Here is a 26,455-nt window from a genome sequence, read left to right as displayed (position 1 = left end):
TACAGATAGTGCTGTGTGAGGACCAAACAGACAAAGTGGCAGGTCAGTGTAGGAAAAAGCGTTTCGAATGAAACTTGAAAGATTTTGTCGTTCAATTGAATTGAAATGGAACTTGAATGAAACGTGAAAGATAATGTCAAATACACTCTAGAAGAAAAACAAAGTACTAGATCCTTCAGGAGTAAAACCTCTCAGAGACTTTTTGGCATTTCTAACTTACACTCTCCTTTAATCAAATATAAATATATTTTCTTTTAAATAACAGTTTCAGAGTGCACTTTGTCCTTGCAGTCTCTACTAGAAAGACCCAAATCAAAAGCTTTTCAAGTTTATGTTTCCAAACCTCAACATTCAAGCTTTGTGCAATTAGTAGGAATGATATTTAAAAACTCAATTTCACCTATTGCCCTGCATGTCTTGAACTCTGGTAAATGTGATCATTTGAGAATAGATTGAAACTTTTTTTGTAGTAGTGATGTTTTCCCTTAAATAGTAAAAGCATTATGTGAAGATATTGAAACATGTGCATGAACATCTGTGGCACTTGCTAAATGCTTCCTGTGGGTGCTGCACATTAACATCTTTTCAGGTTAACAACACAAATTTTATTAAGACAAAAAAAAGATCATCAGATTCTGCATATGGGTTGGAGTACAGGAAGCAACTATAGGGTTAAGAGATGCAATGGACCTTTGTAGACAGGCTCCTTATTCCCACAGTGGACCGAGATGAGCAGAATTACCTGCAAGAGAATTTCTGATATGACCTTACCCTATCAAGGATATATATCAAGAGTATGTATTGTCCCTGCGCTTCACCGTCTGGTGTTTTAGAAGGAGTATTATATATTTTCAATCACTGCTGCTTCACCAGGGTTAGATTGTCAGTAAATTGACTCGGATCCATCTCAACAGCTGTCAACAGAGGAGGAGATTCCTAAAGAGGAAAGTTCTGGTACCTATGTTGTTGTCAACCTGAGTCCAAAGGAAAACTTGGGTTCCCCAGAGGTTTACCAGATGGCTTCCTGGGGGTAACTTATGAAAAGAACTGGGACAAAAACACTAAAGCTTGTGAAATGGACTCCAGAAATTAGGTTGACTGCTGGCCTAAAATCAAGAAATAGTTACATATGTTATAAAAACAAACTACAGGAAGTTCCCTAGTGGTCCGGTGGTTAAGACTCTGTGCTTCCCTGAAGCGGGGACGGGTCTGATCCCTGGTCTGAGAAATTCTGCATGCTGCCATGGCGCCGCCAACCCCGCTCTGCCCCCAACACACACACAAAACAAAACCAAACAAACACCCCAAACCCGAACCCAAGCGCACTGTGAATGGAGCAATTCATGGTGGAAGGCGTGTTCCCAGGTTGCATCATCGGAATCAAGATGGACCCGTGTAGGGAATATTGGCAGTTAGAGTTGTATTTGTCCTTCTCCAGAAAATCAGACAACTGAAAAGCTAGTGAGAAAGATGCCACCTCAAAGGAATGGAGTGACCCATGTGAAACTTGCTAAAAACAGGGAATAAACTGGAAGTTACACACATGACTTGTACTCTAAGTATAGATATTACCAGAGAATTCAGCCCCCATTCCCCATAAAAGTGGGTACAGAATACTTCCCAAGCCAAGCAGCCACTCACCGTATCAAAATAGAACAAGTCTCCCACTGAGGAGGGGTGGTGAGAAAGAACACATCATGGGGCAATGGGAAAAGGAAGTTAGACCCCTGGAGAGGCAGGAGCTAAGGAAGCCTCAGAAGCACCAGCTCTAAGAATTACCTACTGTAGGACACTAAACAAAACTTGAGGAATGTTGGATTTTTTAAAAATATAAATTTATTTATTTTAATTGGAGGCTAATTACTTTACAATATTGTATGGATTTTTTAAGCCAAGTGAAGAATCATAAAGTGATAAGGGAAGCAATAATCACAGAGGAAGTCGTGATGAAAAATCAGCAGGCTAAGATCCAGTCAATGTGGTTGACAGAACTGCTGCACAAAGATGCCCAGTTTAGGTCTAAATATGTGGAAATACTGAATAAAATAACTCGAATTTTTAGTACAACAATTTTAAATGCAGCTGAAAACTAAGAGAAAGAAATATCTAGGAGAGAGAAGCACCACAGGAAATTGAAATCATGGGGTGAGCATTACTGGACCAGAAAGGATTCACAGGAGTATTAGAATGGAGAACCAACTTTCACAGATGGGGCTGGGATTCTGACCTCTACATCCCTGCCAGTCCACACACTCTGGGGCTGAGAGGCTATGATTCACAGTTGGCTGAAACTACTTGTATACTGCTAGAAATAAAGATGGGCTATCCCGTTTCTGAAGTGGGACTATAAACATTTCTCCTCCAATTGGATTAATGGCAGGAGGTGCTCGCCATCCATTGGAATTCTATGTGGATTAAAAACTCACTGATGAGAAGTTCAGGTCCCAGAATTATGCTAATCATAGATACAGATTTGGGTTTTCTGCTGCGGGAAGTAGGAAATCTAATTTGAGAGATTAACATACAACCTGTCTGGTGCTGTAAATAATGATGGACCATGCAAAGGTGCATGGGACATTGTGTAGCCATGCTTCTGCAGTCCTGTCACAGAAAGTGAAAAAAAGTGAAAGAGTCAGTCGCTCAGTGGTATCTGCCTCTGTAACCCCATGGACTGTGTAGCCCTCCAGGGTCATGGAATTCTCCAGGCAAGAATACTGGAGTGGGTAGTCACTCCCTTCTCCAAAGGATCTTCACAACCCAGGGATCGAACCCAGATCTCCTGCATTACAAGAGATTCTTTACCATCTGAGCCACCAGGGAAACCATGTCACAGACGCTCAGACTAAAAGCAATCCCTGAGAGATGAACAGTATTTTATACAGAATAGATAATCAGAAAGGTACTACTGTATAGTACAGTGAACTATATGCAATATCCTGGGATAAACCATCATGAAAAAGAATACAAGCATATGTAGAACCAAGTCACTTAGCTGTGCAGCAGAAATTAACACAACATTGTAAATCAACTATACTTGAATAAAATAATAGTTTTTAAAAGGCAATCCTTGTTAAAAACTAACTCACAGAAAAAGTCATAGACACCAAAAAAACAACAACAGCAAAAAATCATCATGAAAAATAGTGAGCTGACCCAATATATTTGGTGTATTTGAATCCTAAGAATAAGAGAAAAAAGAGCAAGCTGAAAAGGCAGTTGAAGTAACTTTAGTGATCAAATTCATATGGCATGAAAGGAGAGTATTATTTTCTTGTTACTTTAAAAATTTCCTGATATAAATTCTGCAAATGATATAATGAAATAACACACGCATACTCACACCCACACCAAGGCTTTACAAGATAAAGAGTCTAGAAGAATGGTTCTAGATGAGAGAAGAGCAAGGCGAGGTAAATGAAATGTGGGACTCAGGACTGAATCCCAGGCCAGGAAAAGGACATTGTTGGGAAAATGGAAAGGACCTGATGAGGTCTGTAGTGTAGCTACTATTGTATCAACCTTTAGCCTCCTGGCTTCAATAATTATTCTATGATTGTGAAAGATAAGGTAAGGGGAAAAGGTATAGAAGCTCTGGGTATTCATTTTGCAATTTTCTTGCAAGTCTAAAGTGCTTTCTAATTGACTTCTTAAAGATGAAGAAGGGAGGTAGGCACAAGGAAATCTGGAGGATTGGCTGGTCTGGACTTTGGGGAGCCCGTCTTTCCAACCAGAGGCGCATAGGGTTCACACTGCCCTTGGTGAGCAGCCGTGGCTGGCGTCAAGTGCACGAGATGATGGAATCTGCACTGAGCAACGCACTTTGGAGGAGGAAAGGAGACGCTGAAAGTACCCAGACGCAAGAAGGCAACAGCAAGTGGACTAACTTGGGAGCCAACTGGTCTGTAACTGCCGCCCAGGTCTGCGTGCTGGGATTTCGGTTCGTGGGTGGCTGGGACGGGGCTCGCGGGCAGGGGGACGGGTGGAGGGAAACGTTGGCGTTCTTCCGCTGCCCGACCCATCCTGGCATTCATCCTCATCCTCGGGACCAGCACCAGCATCAGCATCGGCTCCACGGAAGTCCGGCCACCACCCAGGCCTGCTGCGCACCCCAGGGACTTGCGCTTGGCTGAACTTACCCCGCGAAAACGCAGGCCTCGGTAAGGGATTGATGCCCTAGGGGATTTTGAGTTCCTGTTCTTGAAACGTCAGAATCTAGCAGCTGGACAAAGGTCTGTTTTGCGCAACGCTCGTGAGAGAATTCCCTTTGCCGGATGCAGTCTTGTTTGTGGTCACTCTTTTGTTCACACTAGTGTCCAGTGACACACGCAGTTGGACCCATGTGTAAACAGCCTTGACACCAGGGAGCAGGATGTTTAGGCCTCACTGATTTAACATCTGCACAAAGTTTATGCTGTGCCCCAGAACATACTGGTGGCCTTGCTCTAAAAATTAAATCTCCTTGGAAAGGAACCCAAGGAAGATTCATGTTCATGTTCATGGACAATTAACACGTGGTACACAGACAGACACTCTATAATCCTCCAGGGAAAACAAACAAAACTCTGTGTAAGAACCTGTATCTCCTAACAGTTCTTCTTTTTCTTAGAAGCTACTGCTTTATGGGAATTCAGTGCCAGGAAATATAAAATGAAGGACAGAGAGTTCATTATTGAGCTGGCCATAGTTTTGCAAAACATACAACTGATTGCCCACCTTATAGAGCACCTTTAGAAAAATGTTCAAATTTTTATACAATTTTTAAAGGTTGCTATTTACAGTGATTACAAACTATTGGCTGTATTTCCTGTGTTGTACAATAAGTCCTTGAACCTACCTTACACCCAATAGTTTGTACCTCTTACTCATTATCCATATGTTGTCCCTCCATCTCTCTCTCCCCACTGGTAACCAGTAGTTTGATCTCTATATCTGTGAGTCTGCTGCTTTTATGACTTACTTTGCTTCAGAATTATTGGGAGGGTAAGATAGTATGGCTGCTACAAGCATTTAGCACATAGCCCAGCCTGAAGAGCTCTTCAGAGACCACGACTCCTCTCTCTCCAGAAGAGGGGAAAGTACACAATCCAATATTGCTGAGGGAAAATTTCTGCAGTACTGAAGATGCTGCTTGAATGAATAAACAATATTATTTAAATTTCCTTTCACATGTTTTCTATTTTTCTTCCCTCTTTCGAGTGACAGTGGATAAATGGCAAGCAAAAAGCGAGAAATCCAGTTACAGGTAGGCATGACAATCAACAATTCTTTACTTAGAGCATTGGCCCTTGAAGACTTTTGACAGCCCCTTCCTTTTTGCAGGCGGTCATCAATAATCAAAGCCTGTGGGATGAGATGATGCAGAACAAAGGCCTAACAGGTACTAGGCTTCCTAGGTGTTTACCATCCGGAGTTAGGCTCCGGGCATCTTGTACCCACCCCCCCCCCGCCCCCAACACTGAGTACCACTCCCCACTTCCCAGAGTAAAAACCTGCTCTTTTCTCTGGCCTAAGAATTGGGAGAAGCTGCTATTTGAGACTCTTTGCCTCTGTTCATTCACGAATATTATCGTCTTCTAGTGATTGATGTTTACCAAGCCTGGTGTGGACCTTGCAAAGCAATGCAAACCTTATTCAGAAAACTGAAAAATGAGCTGAACGAGGATGAACTTCTGCATTTTGCTGTAGTAAGGATTTCCACTAAACTATTATTTTATTACTTTAAATGTTGAGGATTGTCTTAATTTAAGCAATCTGTCAACTTTTCAAAATGAACAGTGTTTACTTGGTAATTTACTGTATATTTAATTCCACTAGATCTGAGAACAAATGTGATTTTTGTCCCATTCCTATAAAGCTAAGGTCATTTACCATGGTTTTGAATGTTAGAAAAACATTAAAATGGGTATCTGTTTATTGCCATATTTATTTTCACCAGAGCATATGGTGTGTGTTCAGAATAAGGATTGCAAATGGCATTTACAAGAAAGCTTAGGGTAGGACTCTGGCCATTTACCCAGTTAATGTTAGATATGTGACTCTACCTCTTTAAATGTATTAAATCTAATTAGAAGTCAATTATTTATGATTAAAATTTAGCCCACAAATTGAGATGCATCCTAAGTATAAAATACAAGAATGAAAAAAGAATGTGAAATACTTCATTAATAATTTTTTATATCCATTACATGTTAGAATCATCATTTGGGGATATATTAGACTAAGTGAAATGTATAATTAGATTATTTTCACCTGTTTCTTTTTAGTTTTTAAATGTGGCCACTGGAGGATTTGAAAATATGTATGTGACTCATTTTCTATTTCTATTGGACAGAAACATGTCCAGACCAGCTAGTCCTAAAATGCAAAAGCAGATGCTGCTGCTGCTGCTAAGTCGCTTCAGTTGTGTCCGACTCTTTGCGACCCCATAGACGGCAGCCCACCAGGCTCCCCCGTCCCTGGGATTCTCCAGGCAAGAACACTGGAGTGGGTTGCCATTTCCTTCTCCGATGCATGAAAGTGAAAAGTGAAAGTGAAGTCCCTCAGTCGTGTCCGACTCTTAGTGACCCCATGGACTGCAGCCTACCAGGCTCCTCTGTCCATGGGATTTTCCAGGCAAGAGTACTGGAGTGGGGTGCCATTGATAACTCATGTATTTTTACTTCTTAACCCTAAAACTCATAATCCCTGATACAAATATGAAGCCTCAATCTACTGCATGTTCTCATGTATACAGGCCTTCCTGACTCCTCCCAACCCCAAGCTTATGATGAATTTGCTTACTGACCTTAACTTACATTTGTCCATCCTCTTCTGCTGACACATTGTTTATAGGGCTTCTTTTTCTTAGTTCAAGGTTACAAATAAACAGTCTAAAGCTTAGAAACTCATCTTTTATTATTTTTTCTCTCAAAGAAGGTGGGCTGCAAAGAAGGAAAAAAAAAAAAAAAGCCTGAAGACCCAACAAAGAGAAAACAGAAAGAAAAGTTTTTAAAAAAGAGAGAGTAGGTGGTTATATACAATCAATAACTCATTTTTGTCAAGAGATTGACTTTGTCTCTTAAAATAAAGGCCATATTAAGTTTTTAAAGGGCAGCATTATATTACAGCCTTAACTCTGAAGAGTCAGGCCACCTGAGTAGAACTGAATTGTGATTCTAGATTTGACTTTACTTTGGCCATCTGATGTGAAGACCCGACTCATTGGAAAAGACCCTAATGCTGGGAAAGATGGAAGGCAAAAAGAGCAGGGGGCAGCAGAGGATGAGATGGTTGGATGGCATCACTGACGCAATGGACATGAGTTTGAGCAAACTCCAGGAGACAGTGAAGGACGGGGACATCGTGATGTTGCAAAGAGTCAGACACGGCTTAGCAACTAAACAACAACAGGGAGGAAAACTAATTTCAGAGGACAGAGAATGAGGCCTGAAGGGAACTGCCATATTCAATAGACGGTGGGTTGGTATAAGCAGTTATAAGACAACAACAGAAAGAGCTAATAGCTGGGAAATGGATCTTGGAGAATCAAGGGTCAGAAAATTCTCGTGACTCATGCCTTTCTGTCTGGAAGTGGTAGGAGTGCAAGTTCATGGTCTAGAGATCATAAAGAAACTCCAGGTCGAAAAGGAAACTGGGGCCAATGGGGAGAGACAGCAAGGCAGAACCCCTGCTCGCTTGTCTGGCTACCTGGAAGGAAACTGGTGCATAGAAAGCAAGTCGAGAGGAAAGTGTAATTTGATGCTGTGTTCCCAGGTGGTCTGGAGTCATTAAATCCCTCCTTGTTCACAGAGCCTGAGTAGGAGCAGACCTGGGGTATGAGTGTGGGTTGGGCAGTGTGGTGGAGGCTGAGGGGTGGGTCCAGGAGGGTTGGCTCATGTGGTTTTTTGGGCTACCGTTTCAGCACAGCACAGGGCTATGTGAGGACGCCGGTCTTCACAGCGCCTCCTCCCACCCAGAGCCTTCTGACTGTGTCCTCCCAGCAGTCCCCCAGCCAGCCAGACTTCCTCAACCTGCCTCACATGAATCAGTTTCACCACTATATCTATTCCACCAGGGAGTGCTAGTAAACTTTCTAAAATATATCCCAAATATGTTCATGTTGTTCTTTTGTTTAATTTAACAACCACAAGAATGTGTGCATTGTCTCTAAATGGCTTCTCTTCTGTTTGAGCACAACAATAGTACATTCACTTAGACTGATGCTATTTTTCTTCTATGACCTGCTTATTAAAAAAAAAAAAATTATATATAACAGCTTCCGAACCTCCACTGGGAGCAATGGAGGTGCGACCTCTGCTGGACTCTTTTTGAACTTGTAAACTTGAATCCGAAACTAAAACCTATGAGGTTAATTACCTATTGAAACCACCCTAAATTGCATGGTCAGTATAAAATTTTTTCTATTATGTGGTCTTTTAAAAGACTTGAAGACTTGTACTAACATTGTGCCTATACATATAAAAATTCAGTAAATGTCATGTATTATAGTTTTTAGTTTTTATGTATTATAGTTTTTAATTATATTCTTTATTTGCTAGTACTTAACTATAATATTAAATTGCAACAATGATGGCTAGACTACTTTTAAATGTAATCTTTGACTACCGTCCTTTAATATTATGTATTCAGTTCAGTTCAGTTCAGTCGCTCAGTCATGTCCGACTCTTTGCGACTCCATGAATTGCAGCATGCCAGGCCTCCCTGTCCATCACCAACTCCCGGAGTTCACCCAAACTCTTGTCCATTGATTGAAAGCAGTGAAGCCTACTTTTTTGAAAAGAGAAAAATAGAGAAAGAAGGAAGGAAAGAAAGAAAGTGATGTGGAATCCAATGTGTTAGAAAAAAATGATTACAACATAGCCCCTCTGGCTGACATAGGGCCGAGGGACCCTGCCTTGGCTCACACCTCACTATCCTTGGCCATGGTTGAGGAACCTCTAGAAACCCAGTTTGGAAACAATCACTCTATGTTCCAAAACGCAACTCTTATATAAAAGATCCTATAACACACATCCTGATAGCTGGCCCAAGGGATGTTACATTAATTTGCAGGAACACTATTATTGAATACATAGTTGTTGATAATCAATTTAAGACAACTTGAAATTTGTGAGAAAACTTTAAAATCAAAGGCTTTTAAATCTGACAGCCAGTTTATTCAAAAAGCATTTAGGCAGCTCTGACTGATAAGGTGGGGCGTGACATGCAAGGGTGTGTATGATTCTCTGTGCATGTAGTTCGCTTTCTAACAGAGGACATGACCTCGGTTCGTACAACAGTAGTACAGTATTGAAAGGGACTGTTGGTGCCCTGAGAGAAGGGCGATGAAGTGTTATGTGGAGGGAAGATGATTTGCAGCAGAAGGGGGAGCAAAGCAGAGTTCTTGGAGGAAGGACACTCGAACTGGGTTGGAAAAGGAAGGGAAGGAGCAGGTAACAAGGGGAAAAGCCCACGCATATGCAGCAGTCTATGAGGAGATGGGTTTAGCTACAGGCTGGGAACTATAAGGATGAAGAGTGGGAAGGAAGGTTGGAGCCAAATGAAATAGGGTCTGAATTGCCAGAATGTGTAACTTGATTCTAAATACAACTATAACATACTCAAGAAATGTAGTAAACATAAAAACTTTTATGTATCTCTGCATTTTTTGAATATAGTACATCAAATGACTTGAACATAGTGTCCTTTATCATTATATGAAATAATATTTTTTAGGCAGAAGCTGACAGTATTGTGACTCTCCAGCCATTTAGAGATAAATGTGAACCTGTTTTTCTCTTCAGTGTTGTAAGTATATTTATCATCTCAAATGTATCATCAGACTCCAATTCACAGCTAAAGAGCAAATAACATTGCACAATGACTGGAACTCTTCTCTGATGATAGTAATTGTAGACTTTTTTTGCCTTACATTTGCTTGTCTATTAACATATTTTATAACTTGACCTGTAGGAGCTCATAATGCATTGTGAAGATTAGACTACCATACACTGAGTTGATCAGGGAAAGGAAAAAAAAAATGGTATCTACCTTTTCTAAGGAAAATAATCAGAGATTTTTATTATAGGATGAATTATTATAGGAGTGAAAAATTGGAAATTTCTTAGGTACCCAGTAGAAGAGAATTGGTTGTAAATATTCATTTATATCAATACAAAGAAATATTTATATGGTCACTATTTTGTAATATAGTTTGTTTTTCTCTCTCTATTTATAAATGCAGAGAAAGGAGGTAGGTAGCACCAGAATGCTAATAGAAGCTTTCTGTGTATGGGGGAAGTATATATAATTTAAATTTTTGTCTTATACTTTTCTATATTTTCCAAATATTCCAAGATAAGCAACTTTAATAATCAAAAAATATTATAAGTGCTGGTTTCTAAGAGAAGAGTGAAGTAACTGCTTGCTTGTGTGATACAAAGCAAAAAGGAAATTCTTCCCTGAGAGGGTTTGGACTGTTTCTTTGCTGTTGAAGAGACTGTTTTTTATATTATAAATAATTATTTTAAAAACACATCTCAAATATAACTTTTTGCTTTCGTTCAACAATAATCTTGCAGCTATTTTATGGAAGTGAACGACACGGTTAACTGAATTTTAAAAATTGCACTATAGATCTTGCTGTTGACTGGATAGGAAAGATTTGATGATTTATCTGAAGGGTAGTAAGCTGTTGTTTATATGGGGTCAGACAGTAAGTATTTTCAGTTTTGCAGAAGTATCATCTCTGTATAGGTCATAGTTTGCAGACCCTTGGCCTAGATATAATTCAGGGAACCAGAATGAATAGCAACCAGAGGCAGGAATGGGCTTGAGGTTAATGTGCCCATGAGGTGGGTTTAGTAGCAGCAGTAGTTCGGAGCCTGGGACTCAGGAGGAGAGGCTGGGGAGGAGGCCCACATAGAGTCTGCAGCTTTGGGGTAGCCATCACCTGCCAAGTGAGTCAGCTCTGAGCAGCAGACCCATGTCTACCTGAAGACGGGGCTCAAAATCTTCCTTTCATGCTAACATGTTGTCATCATCCTGGGACTGAGGGATCTTGGCCTCTCCTAACTACCAATGAACTTTTCTTCCAGCTCACTTCCTGCAGTCACACCTCACTTTGTATTCACCCATTGCTCCCATATTCAAAATCCTAATTCAAGAATCTCCATGAGGAATATAGCCAATATTTTGTAATAACTGCAAATGGAAAGCAACCTTTAAAAATTGTATAAAAATTAAAACTTAAAAAAAAAAAGAAAAGAATCTCAATCCATGACTACAAAACCACCTTTGTTTTGGGCAGTGTTCTTCAGTTCAGTTCAGTCGCTCAGTCATGTCCAACTCTTTGTGACCCCATGAATCGCAGCACTCCAGGCCTCCCTGTCCATCACCAACTCCCGGAGTTCACTCAGACTCACGTCCATCGAGTCAGTGATGCCATCTAGCCATCTCATCCTCGGTCGTCCCCTTCTCCTCCTGCCCCCAATCCCTCCCAGCATCAGTCTTTTCCATGAGTCAACTCTTCGCATGAGGTGGCCAAAGTACTGGAGTTTCAGCTTCAGCATCATTCCTTCCAAAGAAATCCCAGGGCTGATCTCCTTCAGAATGGACTGGTTGGATCTACTAGCAGTCCAAGGGACTCTCAAGAGTCTTCTCCAACACCACAGTTCAAAAGCACCAATTCTTCTGCACCCAGCTTTCTTTATAGTCCAACTCTCACATCCATACATGACCACTGGAAAAGCCATAGCCTTGACTAGATGGACCTTTGTTGGCAAGGTAATGTCTCTGCTTTTTAATATGCTGTCTAGGTTGGTCATAACTTTCCTTCCAAGAAGTAAGCATCTTTTAATTTCATGGCTGCAATCACCATCTGCAGTGGTTTTGGAGCCCAGAAAAATAAAGTCAGCCATTTCCACTGTTTCCCCATATATTTGACATGAAGTAATGGGACCAGATGCCATGATCTTAGTTTTCTGCATGTTGAGCTTTAAGCCAACTTTTTCACTCTCCTCTTTCATTTTCACTTTCATCAAGAGGCTCTTTAGTTCCTCTTCACTTTCTGCCATAAGGGTGGTGTCATCTGCATACCTGAGGTTATTGATATTTCTCCCGGCAATCTTGATTCCAGCTTGTGCTTCTTCCAGCCCAGCGTTTCTCATGATGTACTCTGCATAGAAGTTAAATAAGCAGGGTGACAATATACAGCCTTGACGTACTTCTTTCCCTATTTGGAACCAGTCTGTTGTTCCATGTACAGTTCTAACTGTTGCTTCCTGACCTGCATACACGTTTCTGAAGAGGCACGTCAGGTGATCTGGTATTCCCATCTCTTTCAGAATTTTCCACAGTTTATTGTGATCCCAAAGAAAGGCAATGCCAAAAAATGATAGTACACAAGTGTTCAGTAAATATGTGTTGAAAGACAGACTAAAGGGAAATAGTATCAAAATTAATGAGGGAGAGTAATGTTGAGAGACCTGAACAGAGCCAGTAAAATTTAATGCATGGATGGCCTGTGTTTGGTTGTAGGAGAATTAGTGGTAGAACTAATCATCTAATAGATGAATTAGAGGTAGAACTCACAGAGATGGATTTACCAAATGGACATACTTTCGTACCACTAATATTTATTTTTAAATGGCTAATTACAGTAGTTAAAAAAGGATTGGTGAGGGTATGGGTCAGAGTGGGGTGACTTAGTCCAGTTGAAGTATTCTTGACTTATCCTGAAAATGAATTTCCTTCCTGCTTTTATTTCCCCTTATAGAATGGCACAATTGTTGCAAAAATCCAGGGTGCAAATGCACCACTTGTGAATCAAAAAATTATTACCTTGGTCAATGAGGAGAGGAAAATTGCAGCAGGTGAAATGGTTCGCCCTCAGGTAATACTTCGAATTACTAACAATTTTATTTTTAAAAATTTGTTTTCAAAATGATGTATTTCATCTTTTTTGTTGTTTTCCTGAAGTGTTTCCTCTAGTTTTATAACTATCTAGGTATCTAAATGGTGCAACCTTGTTGGGAAGTATTTTGATAATATGAATCAAAGGCTTAAAATAAAACATGTATCTCTTGACTGACAATTACACTCCATTAAGTTTCCTTAAGCTCACGAGACAAAGAAAGAAAAGGCTATTTATTTCAGTGTTGTCTATGTTACTAAAATTTTGGAACCAATCTAAATACCTAGCAATAGTGAATAGATGCCATAAATGTTGTAATGTGCCGTAAATGATACAAATTCATACAGTGGAATATTAGTACATTCTAGCTCTGTTTATTGATATGAAAAGAGGGCCAAGATAAACTGACAAATGAACAATAGAGTATTATACTTTAATAGGTTGCTTAGAATAAGATCCTATGTGTGTCAAGTGTACTGCTGCTGCTGCTAAGTCGCTTCAGTCGTGTCCAACTCTGCGCGACCCCATAGACGTCAGCCCACCAGGTTCCCCCATCCCTGGGATTCTCCAGGCAAGAACACTGCAGTGGGTTGCCATTTCCTTTTCCAATGCATGAAAGCGAAAAGTGAAAGTGAAGTCGCTCAGTCATGTCCGACTCTTAGCGACCCCATGGACTGCAGCCCATCAGGCTCCTCTGTCCATGAGATTTTCCAGGCAAGAGTACTGGAGTAAAGTGTACTACCTGGTAAGAAATAAAATAGTTTGAAATGAATCATAAAGCATGTAGAGCTATGAACATAAAATACCATAAGAAAGAAAGCCACAGAGGAAAGTGATTATAAATATAGGCAGATAAATAGGAGTGGCATATTGAAACATGCACATGCATGTACACACACATATACACACATATACACACGCATATACACACACAACAACAAAAACAAGAAGTGTGAATTTAAGAAACAAAAAGTAAAGACTAGCTGAGAAATAACGAAAAATAAAAACTATGAGATGGTGTAGGCTCAAGGCTGTATACGTATCTGCTATAAAAACTATCAGCTTAAATCTGGAAAGGATTAAAAATTCATAAAACAGTAATACGGGGTTAACTGTTTGTATAAGAAAGTTATATCATTTCCTCATGGACACAAATTTCAGATGAATGAAAGAGCTATGAAGAAACAAAGCATTAAAGTATTAGAAGAAAATATTGGAAAGCATTTATTTTGTCATAGGTTGAGAAAGGCCTTGAAAGTATAATATAAAACAGATTTCAAAGAAGAAAAAATTGATAGATTTGATAATTTAAAAGTTTGAATGGAATATAAAAGTAAAGCAGCAAACTTGGAGAAATGTTTGCACTGTGTCTCAATGTGTCAATATCCTTAGTGTGTACCAAGGATAAGCAGTAAGGAAAAAAGTGAATATTTTGATGGTAAACTGACAAATGACAAACATAGGGGATTTACATTTAAAATAGTGATTTTTCTCATTCAAGGGCATTTTCCTTTACATTTTCAGGTTTCTTGTTTTTCAGGGAAACTTTGCCCTTCCTTTCTCTCTGTATCTCCCTCCCTCCCTCTTTCCACCCCCTCTACTTCTTTTTAAAGTTAGAGTAACCAGGAATTTTTGAGGATTTACTGTTTGCTAAGATTTTTAAAAAGATATCCTCATTTAATCCTTACAGAAACCATTTTACTCCTCACTTTTATTTAGATATAATTGACAACTAACATTTTATTAGTTGGGGCCCCGTCTTTCTGTTGGAAGTCTTAAAGTTGGGGGTACTCGATGTTGGTGTCAAGCCCTTCGCTCCTTCGGGAGATGCTGGGAGTTGTGAGTCCCCTCTTGATTTTATGCCTCTGTGTCGGGGAGGGAGTTTATGGTGAGGTTGTGACTCAGCCTCTCCTACCCAGTTTGCATGTGTTTTTTTCCTCATATGTCTGATGCATAGAAATTGCCCAATTTCTGGATTTCGCTCAGAGGGAACTGTTCCACAAATAACTGTAGGTCTGGTGTGTCTGAGGGAGGAGGTGAGTTCAGGAGCCTCCTATGTTGCATCTTGAATCTGAACCTAGGGGAGCCTTATGAAGTATTTGTGCTCAGTAGGACAGGCTTAGAAACATTATGTCCTTTCCTTAGAAACAGGTAGCTAGTAGGCTGTAAAAGCAGAATTTGAAGTCAGGCAGCATGGCTTTTAAACATTTCTCCTAATTACTATACTGCATCTGGCTTTCGCTATGTGTGCTCTGTACTATGGTTTTATTGTTGTTATTCTCATTATTCTTGCAGAATGACATCTTATTTTAATTAATAATAGTGGATATGTAAGAAATTTATTAATATCTGATATTTATTTTATCTTATTCCATTTTGTTGGACACTTCTATTATTTAGGTTTCTCATCAATTGCCTTGTTTAGTGCAATAATAGTAATAAAATACAAGCCATAATGTGAGCCACATGCATAATTTTAATATTCTACTAGTCAATTAAAAATAATAAAAAAGGTGAAATTAATTTTCAAACATCTTTTCTTACATCTGACATATTAAAAACATGCTCATTTAAAGATGTATTCAATATAACTTACAAGATTTTGCACAATGAGGTAACCCATAGACAAAATGAGAAGACAATCTATGAACTTGGAGAAAATATCTGCAAATGATGTGACCAACAAGGGCTCAATTTCCAAAATATACAAAGAGCTCTTACAATTCAATGGCAACAACAACAACAAAAAACAACCTAATTGAAAAATGGACAGAAACCTAAATAGACATTTCTCCAAAGAAGACATACAGAGATCTAATAGGAACATGAAAAGATCTTTATTAGTAATTATTAGAGAAATGAAAATCAAAACTAACATGGGGTACCACTTTACACCTGTCAGAATGGCCATCATTAAAAAGTCTACAAATAATAAATGCTGGAGAGGGTGTGGAGGAAAGGGAACCTTCTTACACTGTTGGTAGGAATGTAAACTGGTGCAGCCACTATGGAGAACAGTATGATAGTTCCTCAACAAACTAAAAATAGAGTTGCCATATGACCCAGCAATCCCACTCCTGGGCATATACCCAGACAACACTATAATTCGAAACAAGACATGCACCCCTAGATGAATGGATAAGGAAGATGTGGTATATACATATATATATATATATACACGCACAATGAAATATTACTCAGCAATTAAAAAGAACAAAATCATTGCAGCAGCATGGATGCATCTAGAGAGTATCATACTAAGTGAGGTCAGTCAGAGAGAGAAAGATAAATAGCATATGATATCACTTATATTTGGGATCTAAAATATGACACAAATGAACATATCTGTGAACCGAAAACAGGCTCACAAATGTAGAGAACAGACTTGCGGCTTCCAAGGGAGAGGGGGCCAAGGAGGGGAGGATTGGGAGTTTGGGATTAGCAGATGCAAGCTACTATTTATTAGATGTATAAACTGTATAGCACAGGGAACTATATTCAATATCCTCTGATAAACCGTAATGGAAAGGACTATGAAAAAGTAGATATATATATAACTAAGCCACTTTTCTGTATAGCAGCAATTAAACGCAGCATTGTAAATCAACTACACTTCAATAAAATAAGAAAAAAGATGTTGTCAATATAAGAAATAAAGTATTCCACATTCATCTTTTCAAACTAAGTCTTTGGAATGTGCTGTGTATTTTCTACTCATAGCACATCTTAATTTGGACTAACCTCCTTTCAAGCTCTCAGATATAGCCTTCTGTGGTTAGTGGCTGCCCTGTTTGTCAGGGTAGACCCAACAAATACTAGACAGGTCACTATGAAGTTATAGCTGGCATAATGATCTTATTTCTGATTATAACAGAAGTGGATGCTTTCAGTATATTTATTTCCAAACGTTTTTGATTCTGTAGTCCATTGAGAATCTATAATTATACAAACTTCTTGCCCTCAAAATGTATATATGTAAATATATAAACTCTTCAGGTAGTTTACAGAATCACAGAAGCATTTTCAGGGCTTCTCCAGAAACTAAGAATCCCTTATCCTTCCTAGGGTTTTACTCTATAGGAGGATATTGGCTATTGTTTTGAGAAAGACATTTATTTTTATAAGTTAAGGACGTATCTTTCTGCTCCTAATTTACTCGGAGCAATGGTCAAGAATGGATCCTGAAGCTTGATGTTCTTTCAGTTTTTAACATAATGATTGTGTGCTTATTGCTTTCTTACTTGTTAATCTTTTTTTCTTTCTTATTTTATTCCTTGTGCTCTTATGTTTTAAAGGTTTTGTTTTAAAGCATTTTCCATATAGCATATATGCATTATTCCTGATAGTCTCCACATCCCAACTATTTAAATATTCTTTATTTTATTTTAGTGGAAAGGTTGGGGAAAAGTAATGTTAGATAAATGCAGCCACATTTCCACTTTAATTTCTATCCCTTTGATTATACATATTTACTAGAAACAAAATTTCTAAAAACTCTCTCACTATCATATTAAAATATAACTGTTTTATTTGCTTTCCTTTTTCACAGTATCATGAAATTGTGTTTGCAGACTCAGATTCAGAGGATGCTGGGGAACTAAGCCATGAAACCGTTGGCAAGTAAATTTACTTTAAAGTAATAGGATTTGTGTACATGAATAATGTTCATTACAGCATCACTTGCAGCAAAAACCTTGTAATGACATCAATGTTAATTGATAAAGACTGGTAGGATTAATGATGATTTGTGCAATACCAGAGTCAGCTCTTAAAAAGCAATCTCTTTTGCTCCCCTTGCCTTGCCTTCAGTCTCTATGCCTGGAGTCTTTCAGAGATTACATTTGACCAGGGGCTTCTGTCCCCTGTGAGTAATCTGGACAGTAGTTTCCTCCTACTTTATCTTTCATCATCTTTCCAAAACTTGTAATAATTTCTTCCCTGATGACCTGCACTTCTAGTTTACTTTATGGATCATTGGATTGTCTTGAGTGAGTGTGTGAATGTGTGTTCATACCCTGGAGGGATCAGAGGCAAACAACATGCTAGGTGAGCTATTCTGCACTAAAAACTGGTTATAAGAATGTGTAGATAAATGTGGACAAATTCATAGACCGTTAAGCCATTGGTTTATAATGTTTGCTTGCACTGAAACTCTAGCCACTAGTGATACTGAGCTGGATGGATCATTGGTGTGATTCTAATGCACGTGAATTGTATTAAAATAACTAGTGCTGGGAATTCCCTGGTGGTCCGGTGGTTAGGACTTCACATCGTCACTGCCGAGAGCCTGGATTCAACCCCTAGCTGGGGAGCTAAGATCGCACAAGCCATGAGATGTGGCCAAAAAATTAAAATAACTAGTGCCCACCTACACTTTTTTTTGGCCCTCTGACTGTAAACTCCTGTGAATGTTTCTCCTGCATGCAAATACAAGAAATATACTTTGATTCTAAGCAGAAACTCTTTGGTAGTTTCAACGCCATAAGGACAAAGCTGTTGATGGACAAAATTCACTGGACATTAGTAGTTTACACTTGCAATTGTCAAATCCTTCGTTATCTAGACTTTGTGCCAAGAAAATGAAATCCATCCATTGTTTTTTCCTAGACCAAATATACACTATTGTTATTATCAAGCCTGATGCTGTGGCTGCTAGAAAAGTTCAAGAAATTAAAGAAAAAGTAAGTAATATTTCCCAATAATAGTTTAAATTAATTGTAAAAAAAATCCCTTAATTTTCAATGTAGAGGCAAGCTTATCATTTAGAGTAAACTAGAACATAAAAACATCTGGTACTAGGTACCTCTAAAGGCTTTGGATGTTTTGTCTTACAAAGGCTCAACCTACTCAACATCCTTATTTAAATAACTCCGCTCTCCTAGTATCCAATATAAAAGATAAAAATTGCCATCCTTATGTTGGATGATAACAAATTCTTTGTATTTAGTTGTCATCATTGCAAACCTGCTATAAGCTCACATTAGCTTGCATTATTTCCTGATGTTGTCACAAATATATGGTCCTTTTAGATACATGATAACTTAAAGAAGCATTTAAAGTTTTGCATTTAGAGCCCAAAGAAAAAATTTTTGGAGGAAAATTGCATTCTAATCCAAAGGTCAGCATACTTCTCTTATAAAGAGCCAGATAGTAACTATTTTCAGGCTTATGGGGCATATGATCTCTGTCACAGAAGTTTAACTCTGCCATCATCTGGAGAAGGCAACAAGACAGTAAATAAACAAAGGCGCGTGGTTCTAGTAAACTTTGTTTCTAAACAAGTGTGGTGGAAGGGTCTATGGTTTACTGACCCCTGAATAGAGATTTTGTGTTGAAACAACAAAATTATAATAAAATTTGTAAGAATGCTGCATGTGCAATAGAGGAGGTCATATGGGAAGCTATGTCAGGAGGGATTGGATGTCTCATTATGAATTTCCCATCATGCATTCTTTCTTCAGCCAAAGCAGCATCGATTAAACTACAATAAAGTAGACGGTCCATTTTATACATTGTTATACTTGAGTGACATACACACAATTTGTCATTAAATTAAAAAACTTTAAGACAAATCATGGCTGAATTTTAAATTCTCTTCTTCCCTGTAATTTGGATATTTTTGTTGCTGTCACAGTAAGATATACTAGATTATGAGTTACAGATTTAACAAAGGTAATCCTTGAAGAAAAGTTAAGAAAGTTACAATAATTTTGAAAATAAATGGTTAAAAGTGCTTATAAATGTGTGTCTTTTTGAATAATTTAGAAAGCTGTGATATCTTTCCTTGGAATTCAGTTAGTTCTTTTTTTTTTTAAATCTGAAAACAGTTCACTTAGATAATAGAAGTAGTGTGGAGTCTCTCCTTCAAGCCATGAAAATTTAAACACTGAGGTGGGGGAGCATGAAAAGAACCTTCTCTGTTTACATATTTTTGGGCCTCTTGCAACTTAGTGCCTTATGGATTGTGTTGAGGCATCATCATGTAATGCATTCAAATCTGGATGATTTGTTAAGCCTAGGAAACAAATGTCCTTGACTTCTTTTACCTGTGGTCCCACTACCCATTTGAATCTGACCTTGCTCTCTAATTGAAGATTATCAAGGCAGGATTTGTCATAGAAGCAGAGGATAAGAAACCGCTTACTGAAGAACAAGTAAAGCACTTCTATAGTCAAATAGTAGACCAGGTAAGAAAGTTTTTTTAAAAATCCATTGTGTGTCAAATACAGTGGATTCCTCTAAGTTTAGTATTCTCATTATAGAAAAAACAAATGAATAAGTCTGACCAACCAACTAAGCTCCAGATTTCCTTGGCAGTGTCCATATCATGGTTGATCCAAAGAGAATGACACTGGAGAAAGCTCCAGTAGACATAGAGGCAGCCAAGCAAAAATGGATGCTCTGATTGTGTTTTATTGGAGCAAAGATCTCTTTATGATATGTGTCCTCTAAGACTCTGTGCATTAGCCCCCAAGAAGTGAGTATCCAGACCTTTCCTATAGATTCTGATCCCAGTTTGAAGGCTCCTTGTCATAAACTTCATAGGAAAGCTTTCATCCTTTCTTTACCTACATGTAAATCCTTTTCATCAAGCTATTTTTTAAAATTTTCTTTTGTCTGGGGTAATACAGTAAAGACTTTGTGTTAGCAAGTGCAATGGCTTGGGTGTCAGGAGATGTAGCTTCTAGAAATTCACTGTCTAATATGGTAGCCATTAGATACACGTGGCCATTTGAACTTAAATTCATTACAGTTAAACAAAGTTAAAAATTCAGAGTCTCAGAGGCACTAGCCATATTTCAGGTGCTCAGCAGCTGCCTGTGGTTACATATGCTGAAGAGCACAGAGCATGTTGGTCATCAGAGAAAGTTCTACTGAAAAGCACTTTGTAAACCAGCTGCACCCCTCAGACCATCTTTCTTGGCCCTGGAAAAGGGTTGGACCAGCAACATCAGCATCACCTAAAAACTTGTGAGAAAATCCAGTTCCAGGGCCCCACCCTAAATTTACTGAATCATAAAGTCTGGAACTGGACTCCAGAAAACTGTGTTCAACAAGCCCTCCAGTTGATTTGGAAGTATCTTGTAGTTTAACGATTGTTATTAGACTGCCTTGACGATCAGTCCCTGCCAACTGTGAACTTCTGTCCCTCAGAGATGTGTTAGTTAATAGGAGGCTTGTGAGTAACTTTCTCTTGACCAATAATCACGAAGGGGAAGAGGTCCTTGACTTGGGTAGGGGTCACCATTGTAGTCTATCCATTTCATGAGCCCAGTAATATTATTTTTATTTTATTTTGTAGCCTGACTTTGAGGATTTTGTTTCTTTTATGACAAGGAACCTAAGCTATATTCTAGTTGTTTCACAAGGAAAGGAAAAACAGCCTTCCTGGGATGAAAGTGAAGTTAATTCTGAGACGGAATCTAAAGAACCATGGGATGACCAACAGGAGATGGCCAAGTCTTCGAGGATGAAGGAAAGGAAAAGGTAGCTTGTTTCCAATGTTTTAGCAGGTAACAGAGTATAACGTACAGATATCTCAAATCTAAAGACAAACATCTTTATGTCGAAGCTACAGGTATTCTTTTCAGTCCAAAATTTTATATGATCAACAAAGCCGGAGTTGCCCTGAAAGTTTATGTCAAGCAGTTTTGAAAGGGAAGAAATTCCTGTTTGTCTCTCTTAACACTGGATGCACCAACCTAGCATCATGGCCCTGGACTCCAGGGTTAGAATGGGACCAAGGCTGGTCCCTTCCAAACCAGACCCCTTTCCTGTCTCTCCGCATTCTACTTCTGCCTCCTCTGGTCCTAGAGACAGCAAATGTCCTCTGTCCTTTTACTCAAGGCAGTTAGTGGTGGTAAATTGCTAAGAATTAAATAGTTGTACAGCTTTTGTTGACAATTTGTAAATATTCAAAAGTGAACGTAAGTCACTTACAGAACGTTGGGTTTACGCACTTGCCATCTATGCCTTTTAGTCCTCTGAAGACTCAGAAAATCCAGCATTTAGCCCATGAGTTGTCAGAGTCATGTCTGAAAGAAAGGTGGGTGAGCAGGAGCAGCTTCCGAGTAGCTGAGTCCTGAGGCTTCCTAATGTGTGTCTTCTCCTGCCAGGCAGCCCATCTCCACTGCGTGTTCTGGTTGAGCATCTCCAGAACTCTCCTTGTTATCTTATTAATAAATTGTAGCGGTTTTTTTTTTTTAGTTGGTCCATCCACCGGTTCCTAGCCATATCATAATTTTTATGTAGCAGGGAGACCCTAATACCATTAATTCCCCGTTTTAAGTGAGATAGAGGGGCTGGTACGATAAATCAAGAGCTGACAAAGGACTTTGTATACAGTAGGAGTTACTGTTTTAGTTTTAAGAGAAAATGATACTTAGGGGTTGGGGAGCAGGCTTGGGTGGGAAATGTTGGGCTCAAGATACCAGGTTTCATACCAGAATTTTTGAGCCATTTTTTAAAGTGTTCTGTGAAACACTGTTAACATAGCTGGCAGAGGAGGAGTCAGTGTTTGTTGGTGCTGTTGTACAGGTCGGGGTCTATTGCATCCAGCTTTCAGAAGCAGTTGTTCAATACACACATAATAAGATAATTTAAGCACTTGGCATGATAGAGGTGGAGTGAGATGTGTCAATGTTGTTTTGCAAAGTTTGCAGCATTTTCTTTTTAATATTGGCCTGTGTTTATACTAAGCATCAACCTAAACAGGCAGCATGAAGTTGTGGGTTAGGGAGCATATTTTCCTGGGAATCAGTTTTCACAGATCTTATTCTGCAGACATGGCCTAACAGGTGCTGTGAACTTCCACCTGCCATTTTTAAAATAGATTCAAAACCTAAAGGATCAAGGACAGAAATTCTTATGTAGAATAAAAAGTATATATAAATTTTTATAGCCAGATATATGACTGCTATACTAAATATGAAAAGATTAGCTATCCCATCAAATACAGAGATTACCAGATTAAGATAAAAAAATTAAAAACTACCTAATGATAATTAATGCAGACAGGAATCATCAATGAGTGCTAAATCCATTGTATGAATAATATATAGATTTTCCAATAGTGCCCTTTCAAATAATAAGGATAAATAAATAATAAGGCTATTATTTATAAAGTGAAAATTGTTGCTTTTCAGTGGTGAAAACTGGGGGTTCCACTTTGACTATGTTATTATAATTTCCCAGTTATGGGAAAAACTGACATTGTGTACCTCCTGTTGTGATGTTTCAAGAAGGATACAGCACCACTGATGTGATATTCCTATAGAGTATCATACCCAGAATGTAATAGAAAACTATGGGGCCATTCCATAGTTTGAAACCTTCCAAAATGAGGACTGGCCTGGAGTCTTCAAAATATCAGTATCATGAAAGACAAGAAGGGCTGAGGCATTTGTTAGAGGTTGAAGGAGACTGGGGCTTAGGGCGACTGCATGCAATATATGATCCAAAATTAGGAAAAATTACTATAGATAGGTGGTTTCCCCACTGGCTCAGCGAATCTGAGCTCAAAGAATCTGCCTGCAATGCAGGAGATGTATGTACTATCCCTGGGTTGGGAAGATCCCTTGGAGGAAGGCAAGGCAACCCAAGCTAACATTCTTGCTTGGAGGATGCCATGGACAGAGGAGCCTCTCTGGCTATAGTCCATGGCGTTGCAAAGAGTCAGACATGACTAAAGCAACTTAGCATGCATGTATGCACTATAGACAGGACAGTATAATAAAACTGCTGAAATTTGAATATGGATTGTTCATAAGATAATACTCTTACAACAGTGTAAACTTCCCTCGGATATTTAGGAGGGTGAATGGTGAAAATATCTGCAGCCAATTCTTAAACGATTAAGTCAAAATACACACACACACACACACACACACACACACACCACTCTTGAATGGGGGTGTAGGGATAAGAGAGAGAGAACAAATGTGACAAAATGCTGACAGTTGATGAATCTGTCAATTTACATTTTTCAAAATAAAAAGTTTTAAAAAATGGTACTCATCTATATTCTGCTTCTTTGTTGTTGTTCAGTCACTTGGGTGTGTCCTTCACCATCTCCAGGAGCTTGCTCAAACTCATGTCCATCGAGTAGGTGATGCCATCCAACCATCTTGTCCTATGTCATTCCCTTCTCCTTCTTCCTTCAATCTTTCCCAGCATCAGGGTCTTTTCTAATGAGTCAGCTCTTTGCATCAGGTGGCCAAAGTATTGGAGCTTCACCTTCAGCATCAGTCCTTCCAATGTGTTCAGGATTGATTTCCCTTAGGATTGACTGGTTTGATCTTGCTGTCCAAGGGACTCTCAAGAGTCTTCTCCAACACCACAGTTCAAAAGCATCAGATCTTTGGCACTCAGCCTTCCTTATGGTCCAACTCTCACATTCATATATGACTACTGGAAAAACCAGAGCTTTGACTGGGTGGACCTTTGTCAGCAAAGTAATGTCTCTGCTTTTTAATATGCTGTCTAGCTTGGTCACAGCTTTTCTTCCAAGGAGCAAGCATCTTTTAATTTCATGGCTGCAGTTACCATCTGCAGTGATTTTGGAGCTGCCCAAAATAAACTCTCTCACTGTTTCCATTGTGTCCCCACCTATTTGCCATGAAGTGATGGGACCAGATGTCATGATGTTAGTTTTTTAAATGTTGAGTTTTAAGCCAACATTTTCACTCTCCTCTTTCACTTTCATCAAGAGGCTCTTTAGTTCCTCTTCGCTTTCTGCCATAAGGGTGGTGGTATGTGCATATCTGAGGTTATTGAAGTTTCTCCTGGGAATCTCTATTCCAGCTTGTGCTTCATCCAGCCTAGCATTATGCATGATGTACTTTGTATATAAGTTGAATAAGCAGGGTGACAATATATAGCCTACATGCACTCCTTTCCCAATTTTGAACCAGTCTGTTGTTCCACAGCAAATTCTAATTGTTGCTTCTTGACCTGCCTACAGGTTTTTCGGGAGGCAGGTACAGTGATCTGGTATTCCCATCTCTTTAAGAATTTTCCAGTTTGTGGTATCCACACAGCCAAAGGCTTTAATGTAATCAATGAAGCAGAAGTAGATGTTCTTCTGGAATTCTCTTGCTTTTTCTATGATCCAACAGATGCTGGGAATTTGATCTCTGGTTCCTCTGCCTTTTCTAAATCCACTTGAACATCTGGAAGTTCTCAGTTCACGTACTGTTGAAGACTTGGAGAATTTTGAGCATTGCTTTGCTGGCATGTGAGATGAGTGCAATTGTGTGGTAGTTTGAGCGTTCTTTGGCATTGCCTTTCTTTGGGATTGAAATGAAAACACCTTTTCCAGTCTTGTGGCCACTGCTGAGTTTTCCAAATTTGCTGGTATATTGAGTGCAGCACTTTCACAGCATCCTCTTTTAGGATTTGAAATAGCTCAGCTGGAATTCTATCACCTCCACTAGCTTTGTTTGTAGTGTTGCTTCCAAAGGCCCACTTGACTTCATACTCCAGGATGTTTGGCTCTAGGTGAGTGATCACACCATTGCAGTTATCCGCATCATTAAGAACTTTTCTCTATAGTTCTTCTGTGTATTCTTGCCATCTCTTATTAATATCTTCTGCTTCTGTTAGGTCCACACTGTTTCTGTCCTTTATTGTGCCCATCTTTGCATGAAAATGTTCCCTTGGTATCTAATTTTCTTCATGAGATCTCTAGTCTTTCCCATTCTATTGTTTTCCTCTATTTCTTTGCATTGATCACTGAAGAAGGCTTTCTTATCTCTCCTTGCTATTCTTTGGAACTCTGCAGTCAGATGGGTATATCTTTCCTTTTCTCCTTTCCCTTTCACTTCTCTTTTTCTCAGCTATTTGTAAGGCCACCTCAGACAACCATTTTGCCTTTTTACATTTCTTGTTCTTGGGGATGGTTTTGATCACTGCCTCATTACAATGTTATGAACCTCTGCCCATAGTTCCTCAGGCACTCTGTCTATCAGATCTAATCCCCTGAATCTTTGTCACTTCTACTGTATAATCATAAAGGATTTGATTTAGGTCATACTTGAATGGCCTAGTGGTTTTCCCTACTTTCTTCAATTTAAGTCTGAATTTTTCAATAAGGAGTTCATGATCTGAGCCACAGTCAGCTCCTGGTCTTGTTTTTGCTGACTGTATAGGGTTTTTCTGATCACATGGGTCACAGCCTTGTCTAACTCGATGAAACTATGAGCCATGCCGTGTAGAGCCACCCAAGACAATGGGTCATGGTGGAGAGTTCTGACAAAACATGGTCCACTGGAGAACAGAATGGCAAACCACTTCAGCATTCTTGCCTGAGAACTGTATGAACAGTATGAAAAGGCAGAAAGATATGACACTGAAAGATGAACTCCCCAGGTTGTTAGGCATCCCATATTCTACTGGAGAAGGGAGAAGAAATAGCTTCAGAAGGACTGAAGAGGGTGAGCCAAAGTGGAAACAACACCCAGTTGTGGATATGTCTGGTGATAAAAGTAAAGTCTGATGCTATAAAGAACAATACTGCATAGGAACTTGAAATGTTAGCTCCATGAATCAAGGTAAATTGGAAGT

General features: G+C 39.0%; 1 protein-coding gene across 2 annotated transcripts in view; it reads left to right on the top strand.

Moving 5' to 3' along the window:
• Positions 4,063-26,455, top strand: part of NME8 (NME/NM23 family member 8) — a 37,068-nt gene continuing 14,675 nt past the window's right edge. The window contains exons 1-10 of one of the 2 annotated variants that reach the window (XM_005679146.1): positions 4,063-4,157; positions 5,203-5,242; positions 5,320-5,377; positions 5,578-5,684; positions 9,715-9,786; positions 12,755-12,871; positions 17,442-17,508; positions 18,500-18,573; positions 19,987-20,079; positions 21,195-21,379. In XM_005679146.1, the coding sequence (XP_005679203.1) occupies positions 5,210-5,242; positions 5,320-5,377; positions 5,578-5,684; positions 9,715-9,786; positions 12,755-12,871; positions 17,442-17,508; positions 18,500-18,573; positions 19,987-20,079; positions 21,195-21,379 (806 nt within the window). In that variant the 5' untranslated portion in view covers positions 4,063-4,157; positions 5,203-5,209. Of the gene's footprint in view, positions 4,158-5,202; positions 5,243-5,319; positions 5,378-5,577; positions 5,685-9,714; positions 9,787-12,754; positions 12,872-17,441; positions 17,509-18,499; positions 18,574-19,986; positions 20,080-21,194; positions 21,380-26,455 lie in introns of those variants that run through there. The other variant, XM_005679145.3, reaches the window with a different exon arrangement.

Source organism: Capra hircus, chromosome 4, assembly GCF_001704415.2.
Source record: "Capra hircus breed San Clemente chromosome 4, ASM170441v1, whole genome shotgun sequence".
Lineage (NCBI taxonomy): Eukaryota > Metazoa > Chordata > Mammalia > Artiodactyla > Bovidae > Capra > Capra hircus.
Note: the sequence above shows the minus strand (reverse complement) of the source record. Positions and strands in the feature narration are given on the sequence as shown.